The sequence below is a fragment of the Peromyscus maniculatus genome, chromosome 13, assembly GCF_049852395.1.
Source record: "Peromyscus maniculatus bairdii isolate BWxNUB_F1_BW_parent chromosome 13, HU_Pman_BW_mat_3.1, whole genome shotgun sequence".
In the NCBI taxonomy this organism is placed as follows: Eukaryota; Metazoa; Chordata; class Mammalia; order Rodentia; family Cricetidae; genus Peromyscus; species Peromyscus maniculatus.
Genome location: NC_134864.1, coordinates 47,274,609 through 47,301,975, shown reverse-complemented (window position 1 = coordinate 47,301,975; position 27,367 = coordinate 47,274,609). Strand labels below are relative to the sequence as shown.

The window sequence follows — 27,367 nt, the reverse complement described above, 5'->3', positions numbered from 1 at the left end:
CCTCCCCTTTCCTCCCCTCCTCTCCCCTCCTCTCCTCTCTCCTCCTCTCCCCTCCCTCCCTTTCCTTCTTACCTGGTCTCTTCTCATTTATTCATGGATGATCTCATATGTGCACACATTTTTTTTACCTATCTAAAATCAATAAAAATATTGATTCATTTCATTATATTATGATTCAGATTCTTATTGATTGATTAGAGGTTTTCAACACTTTAGCTTGATTAGGACAATGTTACTATGTTCAGGATTTAGAATTCTTTTCAGCAGTATACATTTTCTTTGGAAATTTTGTAAAGATTTAGTTCTTCATAGTTTTAATTTAATATGTTTTATATTCATTTGTAACTGAAAAATAGGAATTAGGTAATAACATATGATTAATTATGAGTTATTAGATAAACTCAAGCTAAAACACATTAAAAACAATGATGTAATATATATAATATATATTATATATTATGGAAAGAATTAGGACAAAATTCATGTAAAATTAAAATTGGTGAGGAGTTTTAAATGGATTTTAAAAATGATTAGCATGTATGCATGATATTTTTCTGCAAAATTCATAAAATTTGTTATATTTGCTATATATAACATGTTCTAGGTATTCTAAAGTTTGTTAGTACCTCAGGAGTGAACTTTTCTTCATACCTTTGTTAATGACATGTTTACAGTTTAGATTCAATTATTTCAATTACAACTTATATCCAAAATACATTCACTTAACTGTATGTATCTTTCTGACACTTTGTTAATAATAAGACTCTTGTTCTGAATAATTTCTTAAAATCTTGACTGACAACTCATACTGAGGACAGAGAAAAGTGCATCTGGGTGGTCTTATGTAGATAGAGTCCAATGTCGTGTGTCAGCTGTGTGACCTTTAATAACCCTTGTAACCTCATTAAATCTCAGTTTTTTCAACTGAAAAATGGACATCTCTCTTATTGGATTAGCACACCAAAATACATTAATAATTATTATACTACGTGCCATTTAAAATAGCACAGGCCGTATTTATCTTTATTTGAGAGCTTCCTTAAAGGAAAAATTTGGCTTTCGAGGGTGAGTTTTAGACTTTCATCTGAATATTTTGCTGATTTTTTTTTAGAAGAAATTGAAATCTACACAATAATTTGTTAAATAATATGAACTATCTAGCCATATTTAATACATTATTTTGCTATGGTTCACTCATCCTGATTCAGAAAAAACGTTATTCTTAGTAAGTGAAGATCATTTTAAAAGAAATCTCTCCAGATGTAAGCAATGAGATAAGATTACAAATACACTTGCACATGAGCACACACATACATGCCTGCCTGCACATAGACACAGGTTTGTATTTTAATTTATTTCCACGTGGTAATTTTTATTATATATATTACACATATGTGTGTGTGCTTACTCATTTTAAGTTTTTAGGGGAGCATTTCCTTCTTTTAAGATCAATTGAGCCCTAAAGTTTAGCAGATGATCTCTAGACTGTCTGTCTAGAAACAATTTCCAGTTTGACTTGCCACTGCCTGGCAAAGGATTCATGGTGATGATCTCAATGAAGTGTTTGTTTTTCTCATTAGCATTATTTTAAAGCATTTTCCTCTTTCATTGGGCCTGATGCTTGATTTTCTTTTGATTTTCGCATCTAAAAGCTTTGCTGCCCAACGAGTCTTCATTTGAGTGTTATTGCCATTGTCTTCTGTAGACCATAACTTCAGACGCTTGATTTGTCCGCTTCCTTCCAGGAAGAAAACGTCAAAACCGTCCTGATGAACCCAAACATTGCATCAGTGCAGACCAACGAGGTGGGATTGAAGCAGGCCGATGCGGTCTACTTTCTCCCCATCACCCCCCAGTTCGTCACAGAAGTTATCAAAGCTGAGCGACCTGATGGGTTAATTCTGGGAATGGGTGGCCAGACAGCTCTGAACTGCGGTGAGTTCTTTTCCATCCAGGTATAGATTATTTTGCCTAGGCCCCAATGTGAAATGCGTGTTGCTTGTAGTCATCTAACAGTTGTGTTCTGTGTGTTCATAAAGTTTTTATCTTAATGTAGAAGGAAACAGCAAATGAAAGCCTTAAATACCATGTAGTAAATTGTACTAGTTTATGTCACAAAATAGTAGAGACACAAATAAATCTTCACTTAAAGGTTCTGGAGTGGCCAAATGGATTTAAAAGATTTCCTTCTCCATCTTAGGACATTGTTAACATTGAAACTCATAACTGTTATGAATAAAAAATGAGAATTAATGATCATGCTCATGAGTCAACTCTGTGGCATTTGCTTTTCACATGGCGGTATAGACTTGACTTTACTGCTCTATTATTGACTGTTATGACTCTTTGGATGCATTCTTAAGAGTTATTTAATAATTTTTTTAGATATAATTATTTTATATATATGGGTAATTTTGCCTGCATGTGTGTATATATACCACACAAGTACCTGGTACCCTAGGACTTCAGAAGGCAGCATTAGATACCCTTAGAACTATAGTTGCTGGTCATTGTTATCTATCTTGTGGGTCTTGAGTCTTCTGCAAGAGAAGCCAGTGCTCTTAACTTCTGAGCCATTTCTCTAGCTTTCAGATATTTTTTTTGTTTGTAAACAATATCTTCAGTGTCTGTTAAGAAGACATAAGGTTTGAGATTATAAAAACCATATGTTTGATTCTTCTGTAGGAGTGGAGTTATTCAAGAGGGGTGTGCTCAAGGAATATGGTGTGAAGGTCCTGGGAACATCAGTTGAGTCCATTATGGCCACAGAAGACAGGCAGCTTTTCTCAGACAAGCTGAATGAGATCAATGAGAAGATTGCTCCCAGTTTTGCTGTGGAATCAGTAAGAAACTTTGTCCTTGGGATATGGGGGCATTACTCATCTCGGGCTGAGGAAGAATGGTTTATCATGCCTGATAACTGTATCTAAAATCTTTATACTTGTATATGTTTTCTTCAAAAATATTTTAGCATCACAGACATTCATTATGTATTAATGGCAGCAGTCAGTGATAAAATTTTAGAAATAGGTATTGATGTTTCACTCTGTGCAGTGGAAAATACAAACCCAGAGGGGAATACCTAAAGCACCCATGATCTCTGGAACCAAAAATCCGATGATACTGACTTCTGATAGCAAACTTATTTTTGCCTTTTGCCTTCTCTTCATCTTGAATCTTCCTGGGATAAGTCACACATGTTGAGTGTGAGTCTTAATACCCTGAAAATTGGATTCTTGGAATGAAATAAACATCTAAGAGTGAAATGAATTTAGTCAGCAAGACTCATCCTGGATGCATATATTTTTGGTACAGATCTGGGTTGACTTTTTCTATACTCATTTTCTATCATACATTATTCTTATTTTTAGGATATTACCAATCACCATGAAAAATTCAACTGGCTTTTTTTTTTCTGCCCTGACTTTATTTTTGATTTCAAACATATATTTGGTGAGGTGGAAGCTTTAAACACAATCTCTCTATTGTAGAAATAGGCAAAGCCTTCGGGGCGAGGTGAGTAATTCTGAGATGACTAAAACTGGGTGTATCTGCCTCAGAAAAGATGCTACCAAGTACATTCCAGACTACAAAGCTGTCAGTCAAGAACAATCCCACATGAGCTCCCCTGAATGCTTTGGGAAGCTCTTGCCGTACATCCATACTTTCATTGCCAGATATAATTATGTCCTTGCATCCCCATGATAAGAAACAGGCATATGGGAAAGGTGTAATTACATCCCCATTGGTGGTGTAGTAATATTCCACGACAGAAAAATATAGACACCATATGTTATATTCGGTAAGTTAAAAAAATTCCAAGCTGCAGAGACTGTTCTGAGAATAAATTTGATAAATAAATTATCTCCTTTTATATAGTATTCCTAATGGCAGGTTGTTTTATCACCATGTTAGACTCTTGAATAGAAAATCACATTTTTTTCTTTAAATGGTAGACTTTCAAACTGAAGCTAAAACTGTTATTCTGTGTACCTTTCATTCTAAACTAAGTGATGCTTATTTCTGCTTCGACCATAGCGTAGTGTTTAGAAAACAACTTAAAATTTACCCGATAAACATGAAAAAAATCACACCTGCTAGAATAACTTTTGTTCAGCAACATTATTTTTCAGAAGTGCATTAGATAATAGAACATGTTCCCTTCTCTGAAATTCAACTAATTAACCTAGGTGTCTGGGCTCTCGTGGTGTGGTTCTGTGTGTCCCTCGTGTGTGTGTGTGTGTGTGTGTGTGTGTGTGTGTGTGTGTGTGTGTGTGTGTGAGAGAGAGAGAGAGAGAGAGAGAGAGAGAGAGAGAGAGAGAGAGAGAGAGAGAGAGAGAGAGGAGGGGGTTTGGTTTTCAGCTTCAACATCCTTGCTTTGTTCACAGATGGAGGATGCCTTGAAGGCAGCAGACACCATCGGCTACCCTGTGATGATCCGGTCTGCATATGCACTGGGTGGGCTAGGCTCTGGCATTTGTCCCAATAAAGAGACCTTAGTGGACCTTGGCACAAAGGTAAGTGTTTTTCTGAGCAATACTCTTACCAACCAAAGAAGCCGGTTTGATGAACCTATTCACTTAGAGGAAGTTCTGACCATTCCCCTATCCCCGTCAAGCATCCTCAAATGGCCCTGCCATTGAGGGGTAAACAAGCACAAATCCTTGCACTAGAACACAGCATAACCCGTAGGACTTGAGGTAAACAAGTGGTCACTCTACCTATCCGTCCATTTTCATTGTGCTACTGAATTCACTTTAAATCCACCTCTATCTTCCTCTATTTCAGTCTACTCTAAAACACCCAGATTGCTAAAATATGTTTTACTGGCTAAGAGAAGGGCAGAATAAAATGCCTCATTTTTCACACTACTTTTGAGAAAATTTGATAAGGACACAGTCTCTCCTCAAAGTGCAGATGTCAAAATACAAAGGGGATCAGCCTCTCAGTTTAAAAAAGTGAGTGAAGACACACAAGTCAGAGTGGAATACTTAGAGTTTGCAAAAGCACATTCATGCATCACTAGATGCATTTTGAGAGATTTAATAAAACTACCTTGACTAAAAAAAAAAAAAAAAAAAAAGATATTCTCCATGAAACAGAGATTAGCACACAGAACTTGCTCCAGAAAGGTTTGTCTGTATTCTGCTTCCTAGAGAGCCGTATCAGGTTACACAGGGTACTCAGAAATGACGTTGAATGAGGAGATGCGTTGTACTTGGGAAATCGGTGCAGTGTGGGGCTGAATTTGACATAATTATTGTGTAGCCATTTGGAGGGGGTCTTCATCTCACACAATTTCTAGCCTTTCACTTCTTACTTTTGAACTAAAACAAAGTAAGATTTTTGAGTTTTTGACATTGAAATTTGAAAGCAGATAAATACAATTAAATAGTCTCAAATACTCGTAGTGACAAGCTTGCAAGCTAACAACTTAGATTGTTCTCGAAAGTTGCCCAAATTATACATGCAAAAGACAACACATTTAATATGAAAGGTTCTTTTTCCCATTCTGGACTTCAGAGTTATTCATTTAAGGCAAAAATATGTTTATGTAGTTATAAAATATATTTACATGTTATGAGTATTCTTAATATTAGCAATATATTTAGTGACAGTGAGCATACATTTCTCCTGTATTAAATATATTTTCTCCATAAAATGAAGCATTCTGAATTACCAATTTTTATATAGAGCATTAACAGTCTGAAGACAGTTTTTGGAATGAAATATTTTCAATTATTTCTATTCTGGTAAAATAATCAATGGTTGTTGAATAATTTTCCTTGTTGAAAAACTTTTATTTTTCCCCCTTGAGATTAATTAGTCATATCATTACATCTTAATCTGTCCTTTTATTCACTTGAGGTTCTAATTAGAGCCACTAGATGCTGTGCTGCATCATTTAGGTACTTAAGTTAACTTTGGAGTAAAATTGGAGACTTGAAAAACTTAAAATCAAGGCTAGGAGCTGGGTTGAAATGATGCCAATTTTCCTTGTATTTAAATATCTATCATAGTTTACTAGAATACACGACTTATTCCCCCTGCCTCAGGATTTTCTTCTTTTTGAAAACAACCCAAATGACAAATTAAATCATTACTCATTTGTTAACAGTAGCTGCAGAGTGTCCTAACAGCTTTGAGAACCTCGTCATGGGCAGATGCAGTGACAACAGAGTTGCGTTTTTAGTTGCATGTGTTGAAGTCTATGGTGACAGCTGAGGCTGCAGAAACCCCTGTGCTGAGCTACCTTACAGAAAATTTAATTGAGTTGTCACTTCATCATACAGCCTACTAATAATCTAAAATAAAATGAAAGTTCTTTCCATTTTACTGACAGCCAAAATTAAATATTATGAGACAAAGGGATTTTTATTTTTATTTTTGTCTTCAATTGTCAGTCTCCACATGTCTTAAGGTCAGAGATGGCCTCTTTCATATTTTGAGTTCAGCATTCTACCACACTGTGGGTATGCAGTAAATATGAAATGGTAATTACACTAATTCATATCTGTCTAATCAGCCATGTAAGATATACGACTCAGAGTATTTAAGCACTTAGGCAGTGATTAGCCATAATAATAGCTGCATATGATTCTTCTAATTCCCAAGTTGCATATGCCATCTTGGCTAACTGTTTACAGCCATCATCATCTCGCTTCTCTTCCTCATCAACACCAACTAACTTTTATTGTGTGTGCCACTGTACAAAGTACCCTCAGTCATTTTAGAGAAAACCAGAGTCTTTAGACTTATTTTTCCACATTTATTTGTACTTATCACATTTTCTGGCTTCACAGAAGCCTAGTTACTGAAATAATTTCATTTCCCTCTGCCTGATTGCTCAATTATTTTCTCCTTTTCCCAAATTAGTTTGATTTAATGTCATATCAGCACTTTGAATGGCAAGCCTCAATAACCCAAATCAAGCATATTCACTGCAGGATACTATTCCTGGTCTCACTGATTTTCTGACACCCTACGCCTTCTGGAAGGTGGGGGAGAGTGGAGATGGGTTTAAGACTTTAGTGCTGACCAGGATTTGGGTCAGAGCACTTTCTTTGATGTCCTTGTTTAAACCAGTGCCTTTCCTTAACTCTTGGGTATCTGTGTCATCAATTTCCAGGCGTTCGCTATGACCAACCAGATTCTGGTGGAGAGGTCAGTGACAGGTTGGAAAGAAATAGAATATGAAGTTGTCCGAGATGCGGATGATAACTGTGTTACTGTCTGTAACATGGAAAATGTTGATGCCATGGGTGTTCACACAGGTAGGCAAAGAATCTATAAGAATTATGCCTTTGGCTCAAGACTCTGATCACCATAGCAACCTCCATAAAGTACCACTCTTAGCTGATGGACTAATGATAACACTTAACATTTTACAGAGTATTTTATAGCATTGCACATAGTCTCATTTTTAGTTTGGTATTTACACAATCCCTCTTCAGTAAGGCAGATATTATTATCCTGAGTTTAACTGGGGAAAGTCAGATAAGCAATGAATTTGAGTGAAAGCTATGACAGTGTTTGAAAGTAAAGACAGCCCGCAAAGCCTTAAAACACACTGATGTGCTAGTCTCCCAGTGCTTGAGAAAATAGTCTCCACAATGATGAAAACAGGTTTTAAACTATAGAAGACAAAGATGATGACTTACATTCCAGAAATGCTAAGTTGAAGATGTGGTAGGAACTTTGGAGAAAGGAGTTGGGGCTCTAAAATGGGATACATGAGAATACAGAAATTAGAAAGTTGACACAAAGTCATTGGAAATCATTTAGTGTAGAAGAAATGATTGAAACTAGACACACACACACACACACACACACACACACCCTTTTAAGGTTATAGGCATAGAAAGAGGTGAGAAGAGGGTCAAATTTTGATAAGATGGAAAACAATTCAATTTATAGGGCAGGATAAAAAGAGAATTAGTGTTGAAGCAAGGGGGATAAATAGAAAGCTAGAAGGAAATTTAGCTGGAATAATATCATGTAAAGCAATGTAAGAACTTATTTTACAAAAGAGCTTTCTTTGTGGAAGTATTAATTCCTATGCTAGGTCAAGAATCAAGATTTAATTTGGGTTTTTAGAAGTTCAAGAAGAAAAATTAGATACCTCAAGTTATGGAACCCATATGGAATGGGATTATATGATAAGGAGGGATATGAAACTTGACAAGCTTTCAAGATGTTTAGTGATGAGGAGAATGAAAAGTTTGTGTGTCTGACAAAGTTGGGAATGGGTTTCTTGAGGAGAGGATTACTGAGTATATCTGCATGCAGAAGGTGGGAGAACAGGACGCTGGGGCTGAAGATTCAAAGGCCTCATGTTTGAGAATGAGAATGGGAAGAGAAAAAAGAGAGATGTAAGGAGAGAATATTCTATGGAAGGAAAAACTTGAGAGACAATTTGAGACGAAAGAGTAGCTGAAGGGACTGATAAAAATCTAGTAAGCTGATAATTAAGCTTTACCATTTAGATGAATGTGGCTTTAGTTAGGCGGGTTTCCATAAATAAGGTGTCAATCACATAGGCAAAACAAGAATTATGGAGAATACCTGATGTCTCACTCATATGAATGTGAATATTAATTTTAAACCTTTCTTCAAATCTTCAGCTTACTCTGTGCCCTCTATCATTTTAGTGGATTAAGTCATTCAAGTTGGTCATTAAAATGTGCCACTAAATAATGAGTACTGCTTGTGTTAACAGGTGACTCAGTTGTCGTGGCCCCTGCCCAGACACTCTCCAATGCAGAGTTCCAGATGCTGAGACGCACATCAGTCAATGTTGTTCGCCACTTGGGCATTGTGGGCGAGTGTAACATTCAGTTTGCTCTTCATCCTACTTCCATGGAGTACTGCATCATTGAAGTGAATGCCAGGCTGTCCCGGAGCTCTGCCCTGGCTTCCAAGGCCACTGGGTAAGACCAGAATGATTGATCACAGGCTTGCAATTTCTTTGCAGGTAGAAATGGGAAATTGACTGCTAGTGGAAGACTATTCTGTAAAACATACCCCCTCCCACTTCCTGTGTGCTAGCTCCAGAACATTTAGAGAATCCCAAAGACATGGTTATTAATGAGCTCACTGCTGGATTGAGACAAATGATATTGCTAGCTGACTTTGTTTGCTGGCTAATCATAAACCAATCAAAATCTGGCTGGTCAAAGCAGGTTGTGAAAAATATGCTTCTTAATTGCACTTTGCAGATGTTGTTACAAAGCGAACATTGATCTTTGATTTTAGTTTTCGACTGCTTATACAAGTGGTTGATAAAATATACTTTATTTAACTCAAGACTTCAGCGTAGATTATTTTGATTTTGGAAATCTACACAACAAAATATGCAAAATTATCTATCAACTTATAATTAACAATTTAAAAAAATTCATACAAGAATAAACAATGTAGGATCTTTCCATGGATGAATGTTACAACCAAATAAGTAAGTTCGATGTCCATTTAATGGAGGCTAGCAAGTATAATTTGGAAGGAAAGTAAATAAAGCCTCTTGTTTCTAATGCTATTTTTTAGCCTCTGGCATTTAAGTTTTATGACATTTAAATGAAGAGAATATTTGCTTCCTTAGTATTTTATGTAGCTATACAGTGGTGCAAGGTTGTAGTGCTCTGTGCATGAGTCAGAAGACCCGACTTCTTGCTTGATTCATCAACTGACATGAGTTTGGGCATAGCACTTACCTCCTTCAGTTTTCTTCCCGTTAGATATGAACTTGTACTAAATAACTCATATCTAGTTCTATGAGTTACTTTTATCAAATAAAATCATCTAAACTGACATGCCAGAGAACAGCCATGTTTCTAGAGGGTAAGTTTTTTTACAAGAGCCCAAAGTTAAATTTTTGGAGATAGAACCAGGGCTCAAACTTGTGAGTCCCTATTTCCTATGCACCCTAGCTCCAGTTGTCTACTTAGATACAGGTAGCTATGTGTGTTTTCTCAGAGGACATTTTGCAGATTCTAATCTGAGTGGATGTTGAACGCAGGTAGAGGAGGTGAAATCTTATTTATCAAGAAACCTATTGATTTTGTGTTGAAGGGATGAAAGCTGAAGGCTGTAGCTATACAAACTGGGATTAAGAGTGAATTCACTACTGCTGTATGCTTTATCATCCATCAGATTGTTTTCTAAGTGGCTAGTAAATATTTATACAGGGCCAAAATCACATGTGTCTTATACCTTGAAGTAGACTAATGCCGGAATTTTAAAGGATTTGTTCATGTTTGGAGTTGTTTCAGTACTTATTGCTCAAATTTAAAAAAAAAAAGAAAAAGAAAACAGAGATAAAATATCTATGTCTCCTGCATCACAGCTACCCACTGGCATTCATTGCGGCAAAGATTGCTCTAGGAATCCCACTTCCAGAAATCAAGAATGTGGTATCTGGGAAGACATCGGCCTGCTTCGAGCCCAGCCTGGATTACATGGTGACCAAGATTCCTCGCTGGGACCTTGACCGTTTTCATGGAACATCCAGCCGAATTGGTAGCTCAATGAAAAGTGTAGGCGAGGTGAGTCCAAGACTTAGTATTCCACTCACATTATATTCGGTTTCAGTAATCTTGTCAGCTCCTTAATACCACTGAAAGTCATAGGGTTAACTGGGTTCCTGGCCAGAGAATATGCAGGAGTTTCATCTCCTCTTTAGTGTTTTAATATCTCTCTTTTTGAGATTTAGTATGTTCTTTATTACATGGTATTTTTGCGGATTCAGAGTTCCACACAAGGGTAAATATATATATATATATATATATATATATATATATATATATATATATATTTATATATATTATGCAGCTGAGATGAAATTTGTTTTTTAACCAAATCTAGAAACAAAACAGTATAAAAGATAGTATAAGGGCTGGGCAGATAGTTAGGGGGTAAAACAGTTTTTGCACAAGGAGGAAGACCTGATTTGGGTCCTCAGCACCCACAAAATGTCAGATGTGATGGTGTGTACACCTAATTCCATTGCTGGGTGGGATAGTGTTGGGAAGAAGGAGGGAGGGTGGAGACAGGCAGATTGGCTGTCCCCTGGCCAGAGGCTCCCTGCCCACCCAATTCAGCTAAATGGCCAGCTCCAGGTTCAGTGAGAGATCCTGTATCAAACACTAATATGGAGAAGCAATTGTGAGTCGTCTCAATATCAAGCTCTGGCATCCACAGCACATGGATCAGCAAGTACATGCCACACACCTACAAGCTAATGCATAAATATATGGTACATACAAACACCACACAAAAAAAGGTGCCGTGTTCCAAAACCACAACTGGTTTGAAGTCAGTGACTTGACTTTAGTCCATTCATGGGAACTGTGGCTTTCATTTTCTTATACTGCACCTTTTCCCATCTGTATGGGAGACAGGCAGACTCCGTTTGCTCTCACAAGCCTTCAAGGGCGACAATTCCAAACTGAGCAAGCACAGTGGAATATTGATCTCCTTCCCCTGAACTGAAAGGTCCTGATACTTTGTTTACCCATGCTCTCAGGAATCTCCCCTTACTTCTAATTACATTTGCTACAGTGGAACAAAGGTTGTTTGCTGGGAATTAGTGATATTTGAATATGTATTTTTTCACATAGTTGTCACAACAATTTCCCAATCTATCATTAATGTGATAATCATGAAAGGAAGTGTTTTAACCACTGATATTTTAAACTGGAACCGAAAATCACATAGCAATCTCCTGTTCCAGGGAGAGATTCAAAGACAGTGCTCATCCACTAACATAACTTGGTAGGTTGAAAGGCCAGATTAAATTATTATTTTTTTTGTGCCAATTGGTTCAGACTAAATTATCCCATTTTTTTTGATACAATTAGCTATAAAGACTGTAAAAAGACATAGAAAATTTGTCATGGTGGAATTTATTTTCCACCTACATTTAAAAATCGTAACCTATCTGTGTTATGATTCTTAGTGGTCTACTAATACTTACCTATAGAAAAGCCAAGCTATCATGGATCCTGACTGATACTCTTAAAATAAGCTGTTTTTGCATTAATGTGTTTCTTTTCTCCATATTTGCTCTCTATTCTGAAGGACTTGTGGTCTTTTAAGGGGAGGGTCCCTATGCCCCAGCCATTTGTTCCCCATTTTAATACTATTATGTTTCAGAACAGGCACAGGCAATATTTTCCTTACTCTCAGGAAATACAGCTACATTCACTGACTGCTAAAAAAAACCTAGTAAAATGTTAAAGATTCATTACATTAAAAAGCATGGAGAAAAGGGAAGAGGAAATAAGAAACAGAACCTCAAAATCTACCAGTACTCTCAGAATCTTTTTGCGGTTGTCAAGTTTTTGGAAAATATTGCACTCCTAATTTAGTCAGAAGTTAAAAATATGCGAGCTTGTTCTTTCAATATAAGCTCTTTCATGTGTATTCCAGGTCATGGCCATTGGTCGTACCTTTGAGGAAAGTTTCCAGAAGGCTTTGAGGATGTGCCACCCATCTGTGGATGGGTTCACTCCCCGTCTCCCAATGAATAAGGAATGGCCAGCAAACCTGGATCTCAGGAAAGAGCTGTCTGAACCCTCCAGCACCCGCATCTACGCCATTGCTAAGGTAATATGGGGTGAGGTTCCTGGAATGGCCTCGAAATTTGGTCAGCTTGGCAAACAGTTGCAAAGTGTCTTCTGACCTCTCTATCACACATCTGTGCTTGTACACTTTTACTCTCACATACATATAAACACACCTCTCTCTGATCTCACACACACTCTCTGAATTTCATCAGACATTCTTCTAATTAAGTAATAAAATGTGTGTATATTTTTTAAATTTAGTTTGAAACTTAGACCTAAGGGCACATTGCACTTTTAAAAGAAAACCACACAGGCAAAAATGGCCCATCCTTTTAGTATACACAGCACCCGTTCTTTAAGATTTTATAGTACTGATTTGTCCTTTCTTGTAACCTTTATCAATGTTCCTTGAAAATGCATGCAACTGTATTTAAAGAGGAGATCCATATATTGGTATCATATAGCACATCCGACCAAGACCCTGCCTGACATAATCCCTTTTGTTTTTTTCTGTGTTTAAACATCAGGCTATCTAGACTACAACAGTAGGCTTTTCCAAGTAATTATCTTATTCGTGTTACTTTTAGAACAAAAAGCCCTGCGTTTCTCACTTCCATCCCCTAGTTCCTTTTCATGCAAATGAGGTGCCACTTTAATCTCCATTCATATTTACTGTGCTTAGAGTTTTGAAGTTTCAGTTCATCTGATTTTATGAAAGGTGACTTGGGCAGCTGGAATCTGTCTGGTCAGAAATCCCTCAATGGCTTTTTGACATTTAAGGAAGCACAGGCATTAATCCTCCAACAGTGTCAAACCACACTGGGTCCACAAAGCTCCCTTGGCCATTATCTGTGTGTGTACACGTGGGATGAGCTAGTGATAACATGAATTTTATCTTTAAAGAAGAAATTTGACTTACAGAATGCCTTTGTAGTAACAGAAAAAAAATGCAGTTTATTATTTGAAATCACTGCAACTCAGGAGCATTTAGGGACAGTCCTGCAGAGAGCTGATGAACTAGGGGTATTTCTCTCATAGTATCTGATATACCTCTCCTCATTCTTATAGTTTCTACTTGTAAAATAGTTAAGTCTTGTTGAACTTCTGGGAGAGACTATTAGTCTTAAATTTCAAAACTGATGTTTTTCGGGAGTGTTGGGGTTCAACAACAAAGTGAGATTTTTCTAGAAGGCCATTTGACTGTATTTATTGTTCCTTTTTTAGTCTTTTATTTAAAAAGCAATCCATGACATTCATATGTGTGGGTGTGGATGTGTAAATTTGTATCTATATATCTATATATAGATATTCATTTTTCCCCTTGGAAAGAGCAGTAAATGGATTTTTTTTCTTGAGTCTAGCAATCATGTTTCTGTTACTTCAAGCAGATGAAAAAGGAAAGCATTTCCTAGTTCCCATCCAGGCTGTAAAACTCAGGGAAATCTCTCATTCTTTCCTAACAGACTTACAAAGGATGGGAACGTAGGGCAAATGTGTGGAGGTTCATTCTGCACAGAGCACACTGTGTACAAGCCCAAAGTGCAGGCTTGGGGATATAAATTATCGTCTGCCGGAGTGCTGGGACAAGGAACTGATTTCTGTTTGTTAGAGGCCATCATTACTGTTCATAGCCACAGCAACCAGGAACTTGGTGATTTTGACAAAGATTGTAAGGACAGTGCAGGGCTGAAAGGGAAAAAGAATGAAGGGCGGGTGTAAATCCCCACCTGCGTTCGTGATTCTCCGAAAAGGGCAACGCATTCTGAGGTCTGGCTTCTCCAGCAGTCTTATTTCAGGATGACTGGATCATTACCTCTTTTGATTTGGGGAGAATTCAGGGCATTAGTTTTGATTTGGGGGAACATTTGAGCACCCTCACCTGTGTTTGGGGTCATCATACACTTCATTGCAGTGGGGAGAGACCGCATAGTTGCAGTGTGAAAAGATGAAGTCAGGCTTGCTTCTTGATGGAAGCAGGGTCTGACTGTAGACTCTCCTTCCTTGGAGGGAAAAGGGTATCAGATTCTAGGCCCTTGTTCGTTTCGCATCATCAGGTGTAATCTTTATTTGATCTGTAAAAGGTATGAGTGACTTACTTTCTATGCACCTTATATTATCAATGGCTGGGAGCTTTTAATCTCTTAGGAAACATGACCAATGTAGATCTTAACGATATGGCTGTGATTTTTGTGAATTACTAAGAGTAATAGGAATAAAGTTAAAAAATGAACACGACTTTGAGTGTTTTCATTAAATGTTATTATGTTCTAATCAAGTGTATTGAGAATCATGCTATAGCTTAAAGCTTACAGTCATGGACTTTCTGACTTAGAAAACTAAGATTTGCTCATTTGAATGTAACAGCAGAGTTACTAGTTACATGCATTTCTCTTCTGAGTTTAAAAATAGAAAGTGTCACTCTAAAATAGTCTTGAAGTAGATATTAGATGTTATTACTTTTCACTGGGTATATGTACATTTGTATAAATATAAATAATAACAATGGGCACATTTTGAGTATGAAAGATTTGGTCTTGAGAGTTATCTGTTTTTGCTAGTGCATTCAGCTCAATGAGTAGTTAGCATTTTACTTTTGAGAAATTGTTAAAGTGAGCTTAAGAAAATGGTGGGAGCTGCCAGTAGAGTTAGGATTATGATGTCATTTGATCCTTCTTAATTACAACTAGTTTAGGAAATAATAATCTCGTCAACTAAGTAGGAGGCAACAGAACTTTTCAAGACTGTTCTGAGCACACACTATTTTTGTGACTCCAAGTATTGCCCCTGTATACCACTTGTGGGTGCAGATAACAGCACCCCAAGTTTATGTCAAGGAACACCAATGATTCAGTCTCATATCTCAGTTGATAGCTTGGCCCCAGGCTCTGTAAGTAACATGGAAAGGAACAGCTCTTACGTTTCTAACTGAATAAGACTTTTAGAAAATGATTGCCAAGGAAAATGTTTGCTCTTCTTCTGGCAGGCCTTGGAAAACAACATGCCCCTCGATGAAATTGTGAAGCTCACATCCATTGACAAGTGGTTTTTGTACAAGATGAGAGACATTTTAAACATGGACAAGACCCTGAAAGGACTCAACAGGTAAGAGGAGTGTTTCGAACCAGTCTACATATTTCTGGTGCACTTGTTGAGTGGTCCTCTTATACAGTTAGTCAAAAGTCTGCTTCAGACAACATTAGGAAATGGTAGCTATTGCCAACAGGCGATGGGTGGCTTCTCATATATGTTTTGAAAGGCATTTATTAATATTTTGAGTCATTTCTACTTTCATTGTTGACATCAGTGTAATTTTTTAACTAAATCTTTTGAGCTCAGAATAATTAGTATACATTTTTTATAAAAGTGTATTAATTTACATATTGTTAATCAGAAATTCAACAAGCAATATTTCAGTTTTATGTACATTTTCTTTTCAGTTTTGAAGCCTAGTTCTGCTTTTAATATTAACCTACAAATTGCTATGTATTGATAGAGAATTTCTTCCTCTTGCATTCTACTGATATTTTTAACATGAGGGCTTTCATTTCAGCATATAAATAAGCCACACTCATGTGTCTGTCAACAGTCTCTTTACCTCTGACTAGTTTTCAATTTTTATTTCCTCATGGCCAGTTATTTACAAATTTTATTTCATGTTAAGAATATTCTGACAATGTCAGATATTTAAAATTTATTCTTTTATTTATTTTTTATTTGAAGACTGCGCATGGGTTAGACAAATTTTACACATACATCTTTGAAAAGAGGAACATCTAGTAACAAATTAAGATGTAAGGTCATTTTTGGCTTCTTTCTCTAATACACCAAAACATACTAATATTAGAAAGAAATTATCTCCAAGCCTAGCGATATATTTAGAGACAGAAAGATTTGGTAGTATAAATTCTTTTCAAATGACTTGGGGGAAATGCACACAATTTAACTGTATAAAATTTTGAGGACAATAGGAGACCCAGAAGGTGGCTTGCTCATTTGTTTAGCAAGGACAATGGATAGCAAGGTTGTTACATTGCCTAATTGAAGGGTTCACATAACAGCAGGCAGTGAAACACCCGATTTTCTTTTGGAATAAATAACATTAGTCTTTGAAAAATCTGTGTAATAATTATCCATGTTAAAATTCTCGATTTTGTACACCGGTTTTTGCCAAAGGTGAGAAGGGCCACTGTTGCTGGTAGCCGTCCTTTTAAGAGCTTGTGTAAAATGAACGGTAGTCAGCAAATTTGACAGAACGGAGCCTATACATTTGTCTAAGGGTTTTGCTGACGTAGGGTTTCTTTGCTTGGTTTACGACACCAGTAGAACCTCCATGTTGAGCTATACAGCCTGTCTCACTGTTCTGTTTTAGACGACAGATTTCAAAAGCCTGCGCAAGCACTCCAGTGAAGCCACACGGGGGCGCTAGAAACTCACAGTATGCCAAACAGACTTCGAGGGGAGAATCCAGATACTGTGACTGAAGTGTGAACTTGATAGGCAGTCTGATTTGGGGGCAAATTTAATGTTTTAACTGAATAGCTTTTGTTCCAGCCAGAACTCAGGTTAAGATTCCAACGAAGGAGAAATAGGTGAATATTGATAGAAAACAGGTGTTTGGAGGAGAAGAATTAGCTCACTGCCCTAGGCGACTTAAAGCTATCATCTTTGACTTCAGATTCTGTTGCAGATTCTTGCTGTCAAGCTGACATTTTTAGTTTCCATTTCCTGACATAAGCACATTAGTAATTAAATATTCTTTCCTTTGTGCGTAATGATCTGCATAAAGCTATCATAGAGCTTTTTAAATAATTTTAAAGGTTCTAAAACATTATCATTGTGTAAATATGTTTTGATACTTATTATAGCTTGAGACTCAAAATGCAGTAGACCCAAATTTTGTGTTAATTATCGGAGACTGTTCACTTTCTTTTTGAGTTCCACTGGCTTAACACATAGCAATGTGATGATTGTTAGAAATGTTTCATAAATAAGAAGACTGGATGGCCACTGAGGCTATCTGTCTCAATTCTTCTATGGAATATAAGGGTCTGAAGTCAAAAGGATATTAAAGTTGACTGATTCTAAGTATTTGAGACTTACATTGTCTGGCCCTGTTTTGATTGTTCTTAGCATTGTCCTGGGCTATGAGGTCTTTTATTTCCTTTGAAGCTATTAAATGTCCAGAAAGGTTTAGTTCTCAAATTATGCATAATTCCCAAAACAACCAAAACACCTTATCACCAATTGACATCAAGGAGTAGACTGACACATTGCCAGTTTGGATAAGGGCTAGAAAGACCAGTTGTTCTTTTACATTTTCATTTGTTCGTGGTTTACTTTGTTTTAAAATCTTAACTGTTCCCATGTTGGAAATCTGACTTTGGATGTGGGCCCAGGAGGTATTTATTTATTTGATGTATGTTGAGAGGACTCCAAAATTTTCCTGCCTCTGCATATCTCTGGTGCCCATGTGCACAGAGCCTTTTGCAATTTTCACATAGATTTCTGGGGAAATAGACGGCAAGGGTCTCTCACTTGGGAGAAGAGAAGAGACATGAACAGGGGATAAATATAGAATACTTGACATGGGTTGTTTAACCTTATTCTTATGTATCAAAAACATCCAGGCTGTGGGGCCATATAGATTACCTTACTATACTATCTACCTACTGAGGAATTATGGGTTCACTACTTACTCTGGATTCATATTCTCCCTGCTAATGTATGCATAATAATTTTGGTTGTGAAGCTCAAATAATAAAAGAATCAGGGTTTCCTGGCACATGTCAAGTGCCCAAGGAGGGTTTTTCTTTTTCCTCTTGAAATAACAACTGTAAATGACTTTAGAGTATATACATTTAAAGGTTCATTTTTAAGAGATACACTTGGAATTTGCTGATGTAGTCTACCATGTGTCATTCTTTACTTTTGTTTCTGATACATTGCCCTTTGTTTTAACAATAGACATATTTTTAAGGAAGCCATGTTGGTGATACAAACACAATCATTACCAAGGGCCAATCCATTATGATGAGAAGCCCAAGTTCGTTTCTATAGTTAGTCATGCTGTAAAGTTCTAAAATCCAATAAACAAATTTACTAGGAGAGGACAACAAACATCACTCAAACTTGTGGGCAGTCTTTGCCTTACGTTCTTTACATGGTCTTCTAAAATGGAATTTGGAATGTCACTCAACTCTCCAAAGCAGTGTACTCATGAATTTAGAATATGTGTGGATGCCCGCCGAGAGGGACGAGGGCCAAGTGACTGAAGCAAGGTGGGAGTTATAGAAATAAGTAATATGAGGATGATAGCAAGGGATCCTCCTTCCATGAAGGGTAGGGCGAAACATGGGATGTGAAATCTAAGCCTTCATCAGTGTCGTCATTTGAGGTGAAATGTGTTGTGGTAATGGATTCAGTGTCTCTTCCCCAAATCTTAATTTTATTTTTTTCCTTTTCCTTCTGTCTCTCTGTCTCTGTCTCTCTCTCTCATCTATTCTTCTATCATATATTATATCCCAACTGCAGTTTCCCCTCCCTCCTATACTCCCAATTCCTTCTATCCCCTTTCCCACATTCCCTCTCTCCCAGATCCTCCCCTTCTTTCCTTTCAGAAAAGGGTAGTCCTTCCGGGGAGATCATGGCATGTCAAGTTATAATAAAACTAGGCACATCTCCTCATATTGAGGTTGGATGAGGCAACCCAGTAGGAGGAAAAGGGTCCCCCAAAGCAGGCAGAAGAGTCAGAGATAGTCCCTGCTCCCTCTGTTAGGAGTCCCACAGGAATGTCAAGCTACACAACCATAACATATATGCGGAGGACATAAGTCAGAACCATACAGGCTCCGTGATTGCTGTTTCAGTCTCTGTGAGCCCTTACAAGCCCTTGTTAGTTGACTCTGTGGAGCTGTTCTTGTGGTGTCTTGACCCTTTGGGCTCAGTGTCTTAACCCTAAGTGTTTACCTTATCAGTACTCAGTTCCGATCATTGTAATCAATCCATGAGCATAGAAATGATGACATATATGCTACTTTGAAAACAATATCCATGTTTACTAATCAAGATGACAGCCATTATTTAGACCCCTTCAGCCCAAATTTCCCCTTTTCCACTTCTCTTCACTGACTTTCATTTTGCCTTTAATTGTTCATTGCTGCTGAAGAAGATGTTAGGGAAGTTTATCAAATTAACAAATGGTACACTGACATTAATCAGCACAAGGTAACACCATTGATATGAATTATTTGTTTAGACTTTGAGTGGTTTCTCTTTACTGAATGTGCTATGAATTATGTCACGTAGGATGCACCCCCCACCGACCTCCCATCCCCCCCACATGAATATGCATTTGAATTGTAATTTGGAGGTCTAGTACTCCTCAAATATACTTATATTAACTGCACATTGATAGATCATTGATAGAATGATAGATTACTTGCAAGGAATTTGAGAAGTTAAGACTTTTCGAATTTCTAGTGAAATTAAACATGCACACACAGACAAAGACGCACATATGTTTATGGGTATGAACAGGTGTGTTAGGTACCATCTGGAATAACTAAGACTACACACGCAATAAAAACCTCCAGCAGAGTTACATTTGCCAGTAGAGGCATGGTAGTTATCACTATAAACCAGCACCTATGATAATTATTTTAATTGTATTAGCAATGACTAGATAAACATAGTCTCAAAGCTTACTTAGCTGGAATGACATTGCTATAACTAAAGAAGAAAGAGAAATATAAGAAGCCTCATTTGTGAGCAGGAACTATTTTAGGACTTTATTGCCCCAAACATTTTATTTATAGCATCAAATTGAATTGGACAATTTTCGGTTAAAAGGCAATCATACCATTTATATAAATATATACAGGTCAGAAAAAAAACCAAGCCCTCCCCTATCCTCTGTCTGCTGCTCTAAAATTGTGTGTTTTCAAACATTATTCTTTTGGACTCATTAGCTATTTCTAATATAAGCTCTTCAAGGATGTTATTTCACCTGCCTAAGTTAAAGAACGTTACATTAATAAAAGCTGGCTACAACAGAGCTGCATTAAGCCTTACAGTTTTTCAAGTGAGTGTTTTAAAGGAGAGATAGCCTGTCCATGTTACGTCACCAGATGGAAGGTGTCACATAATTTATGGCGATTGCAGTTTTCCTGGGATGGTCCGTTTTTTCCCTCTGGCTTTAATGTCATGGTTAGAGATAACCGTTTAAAGGAATTTGTTTTCCACCACTTTTAGATGTTCAAAAATAGTGTATAGACCCAGTGAGATATATTTTAGACCACGCAAACTTTAGAAGCTAAGATTTGGATTTATTTTTCTATAAAAGATTGATGTAACATTTCCTGGGAAATACGGACATTACTTTTATTCACTATTCTATGGGCTTCTATGATTTTCATGCTAAGCCAATTCTGATAATATTAATATTCTCTTTCCCTTTCATCTCACCGCCCCTTACTGCTACAGTCAAGTTACTAAAGAAGGGGAAAGCACAATTTTCAAGGGTCCGGTTTTCATCTGAACTTTACTATGTTTGCGTGATAAATTATATCCATTGGTAGGTGCTGAAAAATCACAGGCATGCCTATTGCTTAGGGAGACAATCTCGGGCCAGCCTAGTGAGTTCTGCTTGGGCATTCAAGTGCTAAATTGAGCTCAGTAAAGTTGGCCCTTTCCCTGCAGCCACAAACTTCTGGCTGATGTAATAATGCAGGTGTCACCTTACCCGGAACAGTCCCTTTGAATGCCCTCTCCTACACATGCTAGTTTCTATTGACTTTTTATTTAACTTGCTCACAAGGCATGGCAGAATCAGACAGGAACACTTTGTGCTTACGTTTGATTGAACTTTTCAAGGGAAAGTGTCACCCAAGCGTTGTTATTACTTAGACATAAGAATGAGAATGTCTCTACTCTAGATCCTGGTGTTAATTTGTAATTTCTGGGTTAAAATATTAAATATAGAAGTAGTTCATGGAAACATATATAAATATAACATACTTGCCTGTATAATTTGTATATTTTAGAATGACATCCACTTATAATACTATTTATTCTTTTGGATGTAGAACAGGATGTGTGCAATAGGATACTTTAGTGCAAATCCCTGATTTGGTTCCCAGGAAAAATGTCCCTTCACAGTAGTACCAACTTACTGTATTTCTTAGTTTAATCCTAATTATAGCAAATGCTCCTTTCTTATTGTACTAGGCTGACATGCAAGTTGCTGAATATGTAACAATTTGTGTTAAACATGACAGGAAATCCACTTTTCCAGTCATGACGTATTACTATTCTGTGTCTTTCCTCTTCATATTCCTAGATACCTATATGATGAACTTTTTAAATTTTTTTTCCTTTGTTCTTTTGATTTTCTGAGACAGTATTGCAGGAAGCCTTGGCTTACTTTGAACTCACTAGGTGGCTGAGGGTGGCCTTGATCTGACACTCCTGCCTCTGCCTCCAAGGTACTGGGATTACAGGTGTGTGCCATCTTGCCTGGTTATGATAAAGTTCTTTGAGAATAATAAATTTGAAGAAAGAATATTTTTCTTTAAAACAGGAATATTACTATGGGAAATTTTATGTCTCAAAACTAATACAAAAATGCATTATATTTTTACCTTGCTTTTATATTTTATGTGGTGAGAAAGGCTATTTTAAGTGATCTCATTAAAATAATATGACTCTCTTAATTTTAACTGAGTCTATTTAATTACACATGATACAAAAATTTACACAAAATATTTAATGTCCTGAGAAAAACCTCATTTATTAGTTAAATAGTAATTTCATAGTTTTGATAATAATTGTGAAATTTTCAAGTGTAGAGGCATTTTTATGATTCTGGCAAGGACAAGATGTTTTACTCAAAAGCTTTTCATAGTGATAGATAATCCATGAAATTCATATTATGTTATATATGTATTTCTGTATATTAATCTTACATATCTGAAAAATATAAAACTTTAAGTTGATTTAAAAGCGCATATACTAGTGGTGTAAAAGTACAAATATTAATAATTACTAGATTATCTATATTGTCAGTGTGTCTAATGGCAGCATGATAGATTGGGCATTTACTTAATACCCTTTTCCTTTATTAGTAATTATGTTTATCTATTAGTATTTATTCATAAATATTTACTTGGTACCTACTCTTTGTGAAGCCTTGCACTAAGTCCAGTATCTTTTGATGAAGAATAATTTTGTCATTAGCCTGTCTTCAGAGGGCTTACAGTCTGTATAGATAACTACACATAGATAGACTTCATTGATGGGCATATTAAAAATTAAAACATTAGTTCAGGGAAATTTAATGAAGGTTAAAACTTAGAGGCCCAATACTCTTGTATGTGCATCTCATATTCCAACATGAGTGGTCTGAGAATGATTCATCTCTATTTTATTCTATATACGAGGACCTCTGAATGCTCTACTTGATCCTCCAAGGTTTCTCAAGTGGTTCATGCTGAAGTCAACTCTGAGTCCAAAGGAAGTATGCTTTCCTTTAAAATACCCTACTGCCAGGACAACAGCATGAAGAGAGGATTTACTACAAAGTAAATCAATAGGGAGACCCTTTCAAAAGTCTGATACAGCAGAGAGAGAGGGGGGTGGGGAGAGAAGAACGGAAGACAATTCAGTCTACCAAGGTTGATTACAGGGGGGTAGGAGGGAAGCCATAGGTACATAGTGAGCAGCCTGTAGTGGGGGAGTGCAGGGATTCTGCTCAGCAAGTGGAACATCAAGGTTGCTGCTATTTTCTATGTTAAGTGTAATGAAAGTGAGAGTCTTAACTATTCAGCGAAGACAGTGTAAGAGGAGAAGTTAAACTGAATGTCGTCTAACTATTTGACCATAGGTTGTAATAGTTAAAACTACACAGTATCATTGTTCTATATTTATTATATGCATAGCAGCATCCTCCAAAGTTAAATCACCAATTCCACTAGGGATAATAGTAAACATGCAGATAGTAAACATTTTAAGTTAAAAGTTTACTCTCTCTCTCTCTCTCTCTCTCTCTCTCTCTCTCTCTCTCTCTCTCTCTCTCTCTCTCTCTGTGTGTGTGTGTGTAGAGGCACATGCTATGGCATGTGTAGTTAGAGGACATCTTTTGGGAGTCAGTTCCCTCTTTTCATTGTGGATTCTGGGACTGAGCTCAGGTCTTCAGGTTTCTGTGGCAAGCCCCTTTACCTTCTGAGCCATCCCAATTGCTTAATATACTTTTGCACTAGTCTTTCAGAGTAAGAACTTCTCTTAATTTGTTAGACCATAAAATAGAATTCACCATTCTGAGGAAGAGCATAAGTCCTGGAATGTATATAAATGATTTGCAGTTATCTACTTTTTTTTTATTTTCTTGGAGATCAGCTTAAAGCGAGCATTTAGTAAAATTTATATGATAGCATAACAATTAAATAAAGAAAAATTACTGGTCTTCATGAAAATCAGAATTTCTCAGTTATAGTAAAGAAAGGAGAAAGAAATAAAACACACGATTCATGGTTGCTTAAAAGGACCAACTAAGTTACTAATTGCAAGATTGATGGTCTAAGAAATAAATGAGTGTGGCAGAAGACAGTATAAATCAACATCGTCAGGTTCTTATTTTTTTTCCTAATTATCTAGGAGGGCCCTAAATTAGCTGTTTACTAATAAAAGAAGCTTTATCTAATTATTTTATATTGTTAAACAGAGATTATATACACCTAACCGCCAAGCACTAGAATGCTTACAGGTGCAGAATAAAGGTTTTATTACTTATTGAAAACAGGTGTTTTTATACTTTTCCAGAAAAAATCTGTACCTTCAAACACGTGCATTTTTGAAGTTTTGACAAGAAATTTTCATAAATATTTTCAGTTGTAATGAAGGATCTAGTTTACTTGGTAAGGAAGGTTAAGGCAATACCCAGCGATTATAATGAAGACAACTGTATTTTCTCTTTAGACTTTAAAGCACATTTGTATTATGTATGATACAGTTGGGAAATAGCATGGTCTGATTCATTACAGACGGTGAAACTGAGTCACAGTGGGGTGTGTGTCATCCTTTGTGTCATGTCAGTCAGGGGAAGTCAGGGACTCAATCTCAGTACCTCTGCCTGCATTTCTAGTTGCTAATCCTTTTCAAAAGCTTTTTCGAGACATGCCTTTTAAACAGACAGTTGGAGATCAGGTCTCCTTAGCTGTCATGTTGTGAGCTGCATGTTTTCCTGCCTGCATAGTTGACCTCACTTAGAGCAGAAGTATTGTAATGAACATGACCTTTCTAGAGCTCTTCTGGGGGAACATACAGGGAGCCTGACAGGAAAGAAGCCCCAAAGGCCACATTTAGAAGAACAAAAATTTTAAAGGCACAGTGATCTCAGGATAATCTTTAAAACATTTGTTCTATTAACAGTAAGTTCTAACATATTTACTTATACATATATATTTAAAATAGTGCATGAGTCTTCTCTTGGATGTTGTTGTGTGAGTAAAATAATAAAGGGAAAATGAAAATTAAACAGGGAAAATAGGCACAATTTCAGAGTGTTGACCTCTAGGGTGTTCTTAGCTGGTAAATAATGCCTGAGACTCAACTGCAGTACATGAAGTCACAGAGGTTGAGTATGGGAATGGCCATGCCTCATGCTGGTACTCAAAATGCCTGGGAGCATTCCCTTCAGAATTTCAATGTCCATTTTCAAGGACAGTCTCAAGGACTGGATACAAGAATGCTACCTAGGATAGGAAGGGACAAAGGTGGCTGAGATGTGGCCTAGATCTGGTGACTTTCCAGTTTGTGCTAATGAGGTCCTTGTGCTTTCCTTCCTCCTCCTCATCTTCCTCATTTTGGTCCTCTGACTTCCCTTCCCTTTCTCCTTGGATTTACCTCCGTGAACCACTTAGGACCTGGTTAGTGAATGTGCATTGTTTGATCTCTGGGGCTTTTTCTTCCCTTTCTTTTTTCCTTAGCAGGGTTGAGAGTGACGGTGGGATTGGGCTAGTTTCCAGAAGTCAATGAGAATCATGTACGCATTGAAGTTATATATTTGTTTCTCAGTAGGACATATGTGGTATTTGAAAAGGCCCTCTGTTGAAATAATACCTAGTTTTTCACAAAGACAACAGATCTTCGAATAGACTTATCATTGAAACTATAGATTATAACATCAAAAAATGCCAGATCTTAGAATGCTCCCTTTTTATCTGAGATATATAAATTTGAAACTTATGTTCCTGTAAAACTTAATATTTTTATTTACCTATTTTTTCTTTTGGGGGGAATAGTATGGATTTAAAATTATAAATAAATTTGTTAATTGGAAGCAAAGTAGGACATCATTCATATGCCTTCTGCTTCCATTGACTCAGGTGAAACCCATCAGAAGTCTGCTTCATTGAACAGAGCAGAACCATTTAGCTACACTCAGATGTATGATGTACTTCTTTGTTGCTTTTTACTTGATGTCTGTAACACAAATCTTAAAAGGTCTTATTAAATAAAAAACCCAAAGCCGGATATTGGGGTGAAAAGCTGAGAGATCAGAGAAGCAGAAAGAAACCAGGCACTTTCTTATCTGCTTGGAGATCCTCCACCAAAAATGACCTACTTCCTGTATACCCACACTTAGATGCCTTTCTGTTCTGCCATCTCATTTCCTTTCTGCCCAACTACATCACTTCCTGTCTGTCTGGACAGATCTCCAGACCTTTATGGTTAGTGCTGGGATTTAAGGCATGTGCCACCATGCCTGGCTCTGTTCCCAGTGTGGACTTGAACTCACAGAGATCCAGATATATCCCTGCCTCCTGAGTGATAGGATTAAAGGTGTGTGCTACCGTTGCCTGATTACCCTGTTTACTATAGTGGCTGGCTTTTTCCTCTGATCCTCAGAGAAACTTTATTGGGGGATACAGATAAAATATCACCACAGATTTTCATCTTTATTGAATTATAGGCAGAGACAAAAAGAGTTCAATTAATAATCACTGACAAATAAGATGTGACTTATTAAGGATCAGAATTACAATAATCTATACTGGGACATTTTTCCATAATTAGTAATTTATATGTAATTATTTTTTGAGACAGGATCTCTCTATTTTGTAGCCATGGCTGTTCTGGAAGTCATTGTGTAGACCAAGTTGGCCTCAAACTCACAGAGGTCCACCTGCTTCTATCTCCCTAGAACTAAAGGCATGCACCACCACACCTGGCCATAATTAGTGTTTTGGTATTAATATTCATAGGAAACTATACTATTAATTTTGATAGAATATTAGTGGCCTTAATAGATCATAACTAATATCACAGTATTATAAATAACCAGGTATTATAAAGTTTATTTAAAAATGAACATAGGGCTGGGAATGTAAACTAGTGAGCATATACTTATCTAGCATGCCCAAGACATTAGATTCAATCCCCAGCATCACAAATATAAACAAAAAACTGTAAAAAGGAAGACAGGCAATTATATAGAGTAGAGAAATTAGATACAGACTATTTAAAGCATCTATAGTATCAATTTCTCATCAAGTGTTGGAGTTGTTAGTGCAGTTTGTGTTTTTCAAGCTGAAGTGCAATTTCACGTTGAGAACCAGTACTTCTGATACGATGGCATCATTGATGACAGCTAGATGTAGATCCCAATAGATCATTTTCAAGATTCTGTACTTTCTCACGGACACTGCTATGGCTCCCATCTGCCCTGTGTATGACATACAAGGATGAAGGTGTTATCTTCCTTGATTGACCCCATTGCTACACAGGAACACACCATGATGAGATCAGAA

The 27,367-nt window shown here is 36.8% G+C and overlaps 1 protein-coding gene across 1 annotated transcript in view; it reads left to right on the top strand.

The window, feature by feature from the left end:
• The window catches only part of Cps1 (carbamoyl-phosphate synthase 1), a 114,174-nt gene that overhangs the window by 41,740 nt on the left and 45,067 nt on the right, over positions 1-27,367 (top strand). The window contains exons 14-21 of the mRNA XM_006974961.4: positions 1,746-1,935; positions 2,686-2,843; positions 4,389-4,517; positions 7,130-7,274; positions 8,720-8,930; positions 10,343-10,541; positions 12,427-12,603; positions 15,547-15,665. Of these exons, the coding sequence (XP_006975023.1) occupies positions 1,746-1,935; positions 2,686-2,843; positions 4,389-4,517; positions 7,130-7,274; positions 8,720-8,930; positions 10,343-10,541; positions 12,427-12,603; positions 15,547-15,665 (1,328 nt within the window). The remainder of the gene's footprint in view (positions 1-1,745; positions 1,936-2,685; positions 2,844-4,388; positions 4,518-7,129; positions 7,275-8,719; positions 8,931-10,342; positions 10,542-12,426; positions 12,604-15,546; positions 15,666-27,367) is intronic.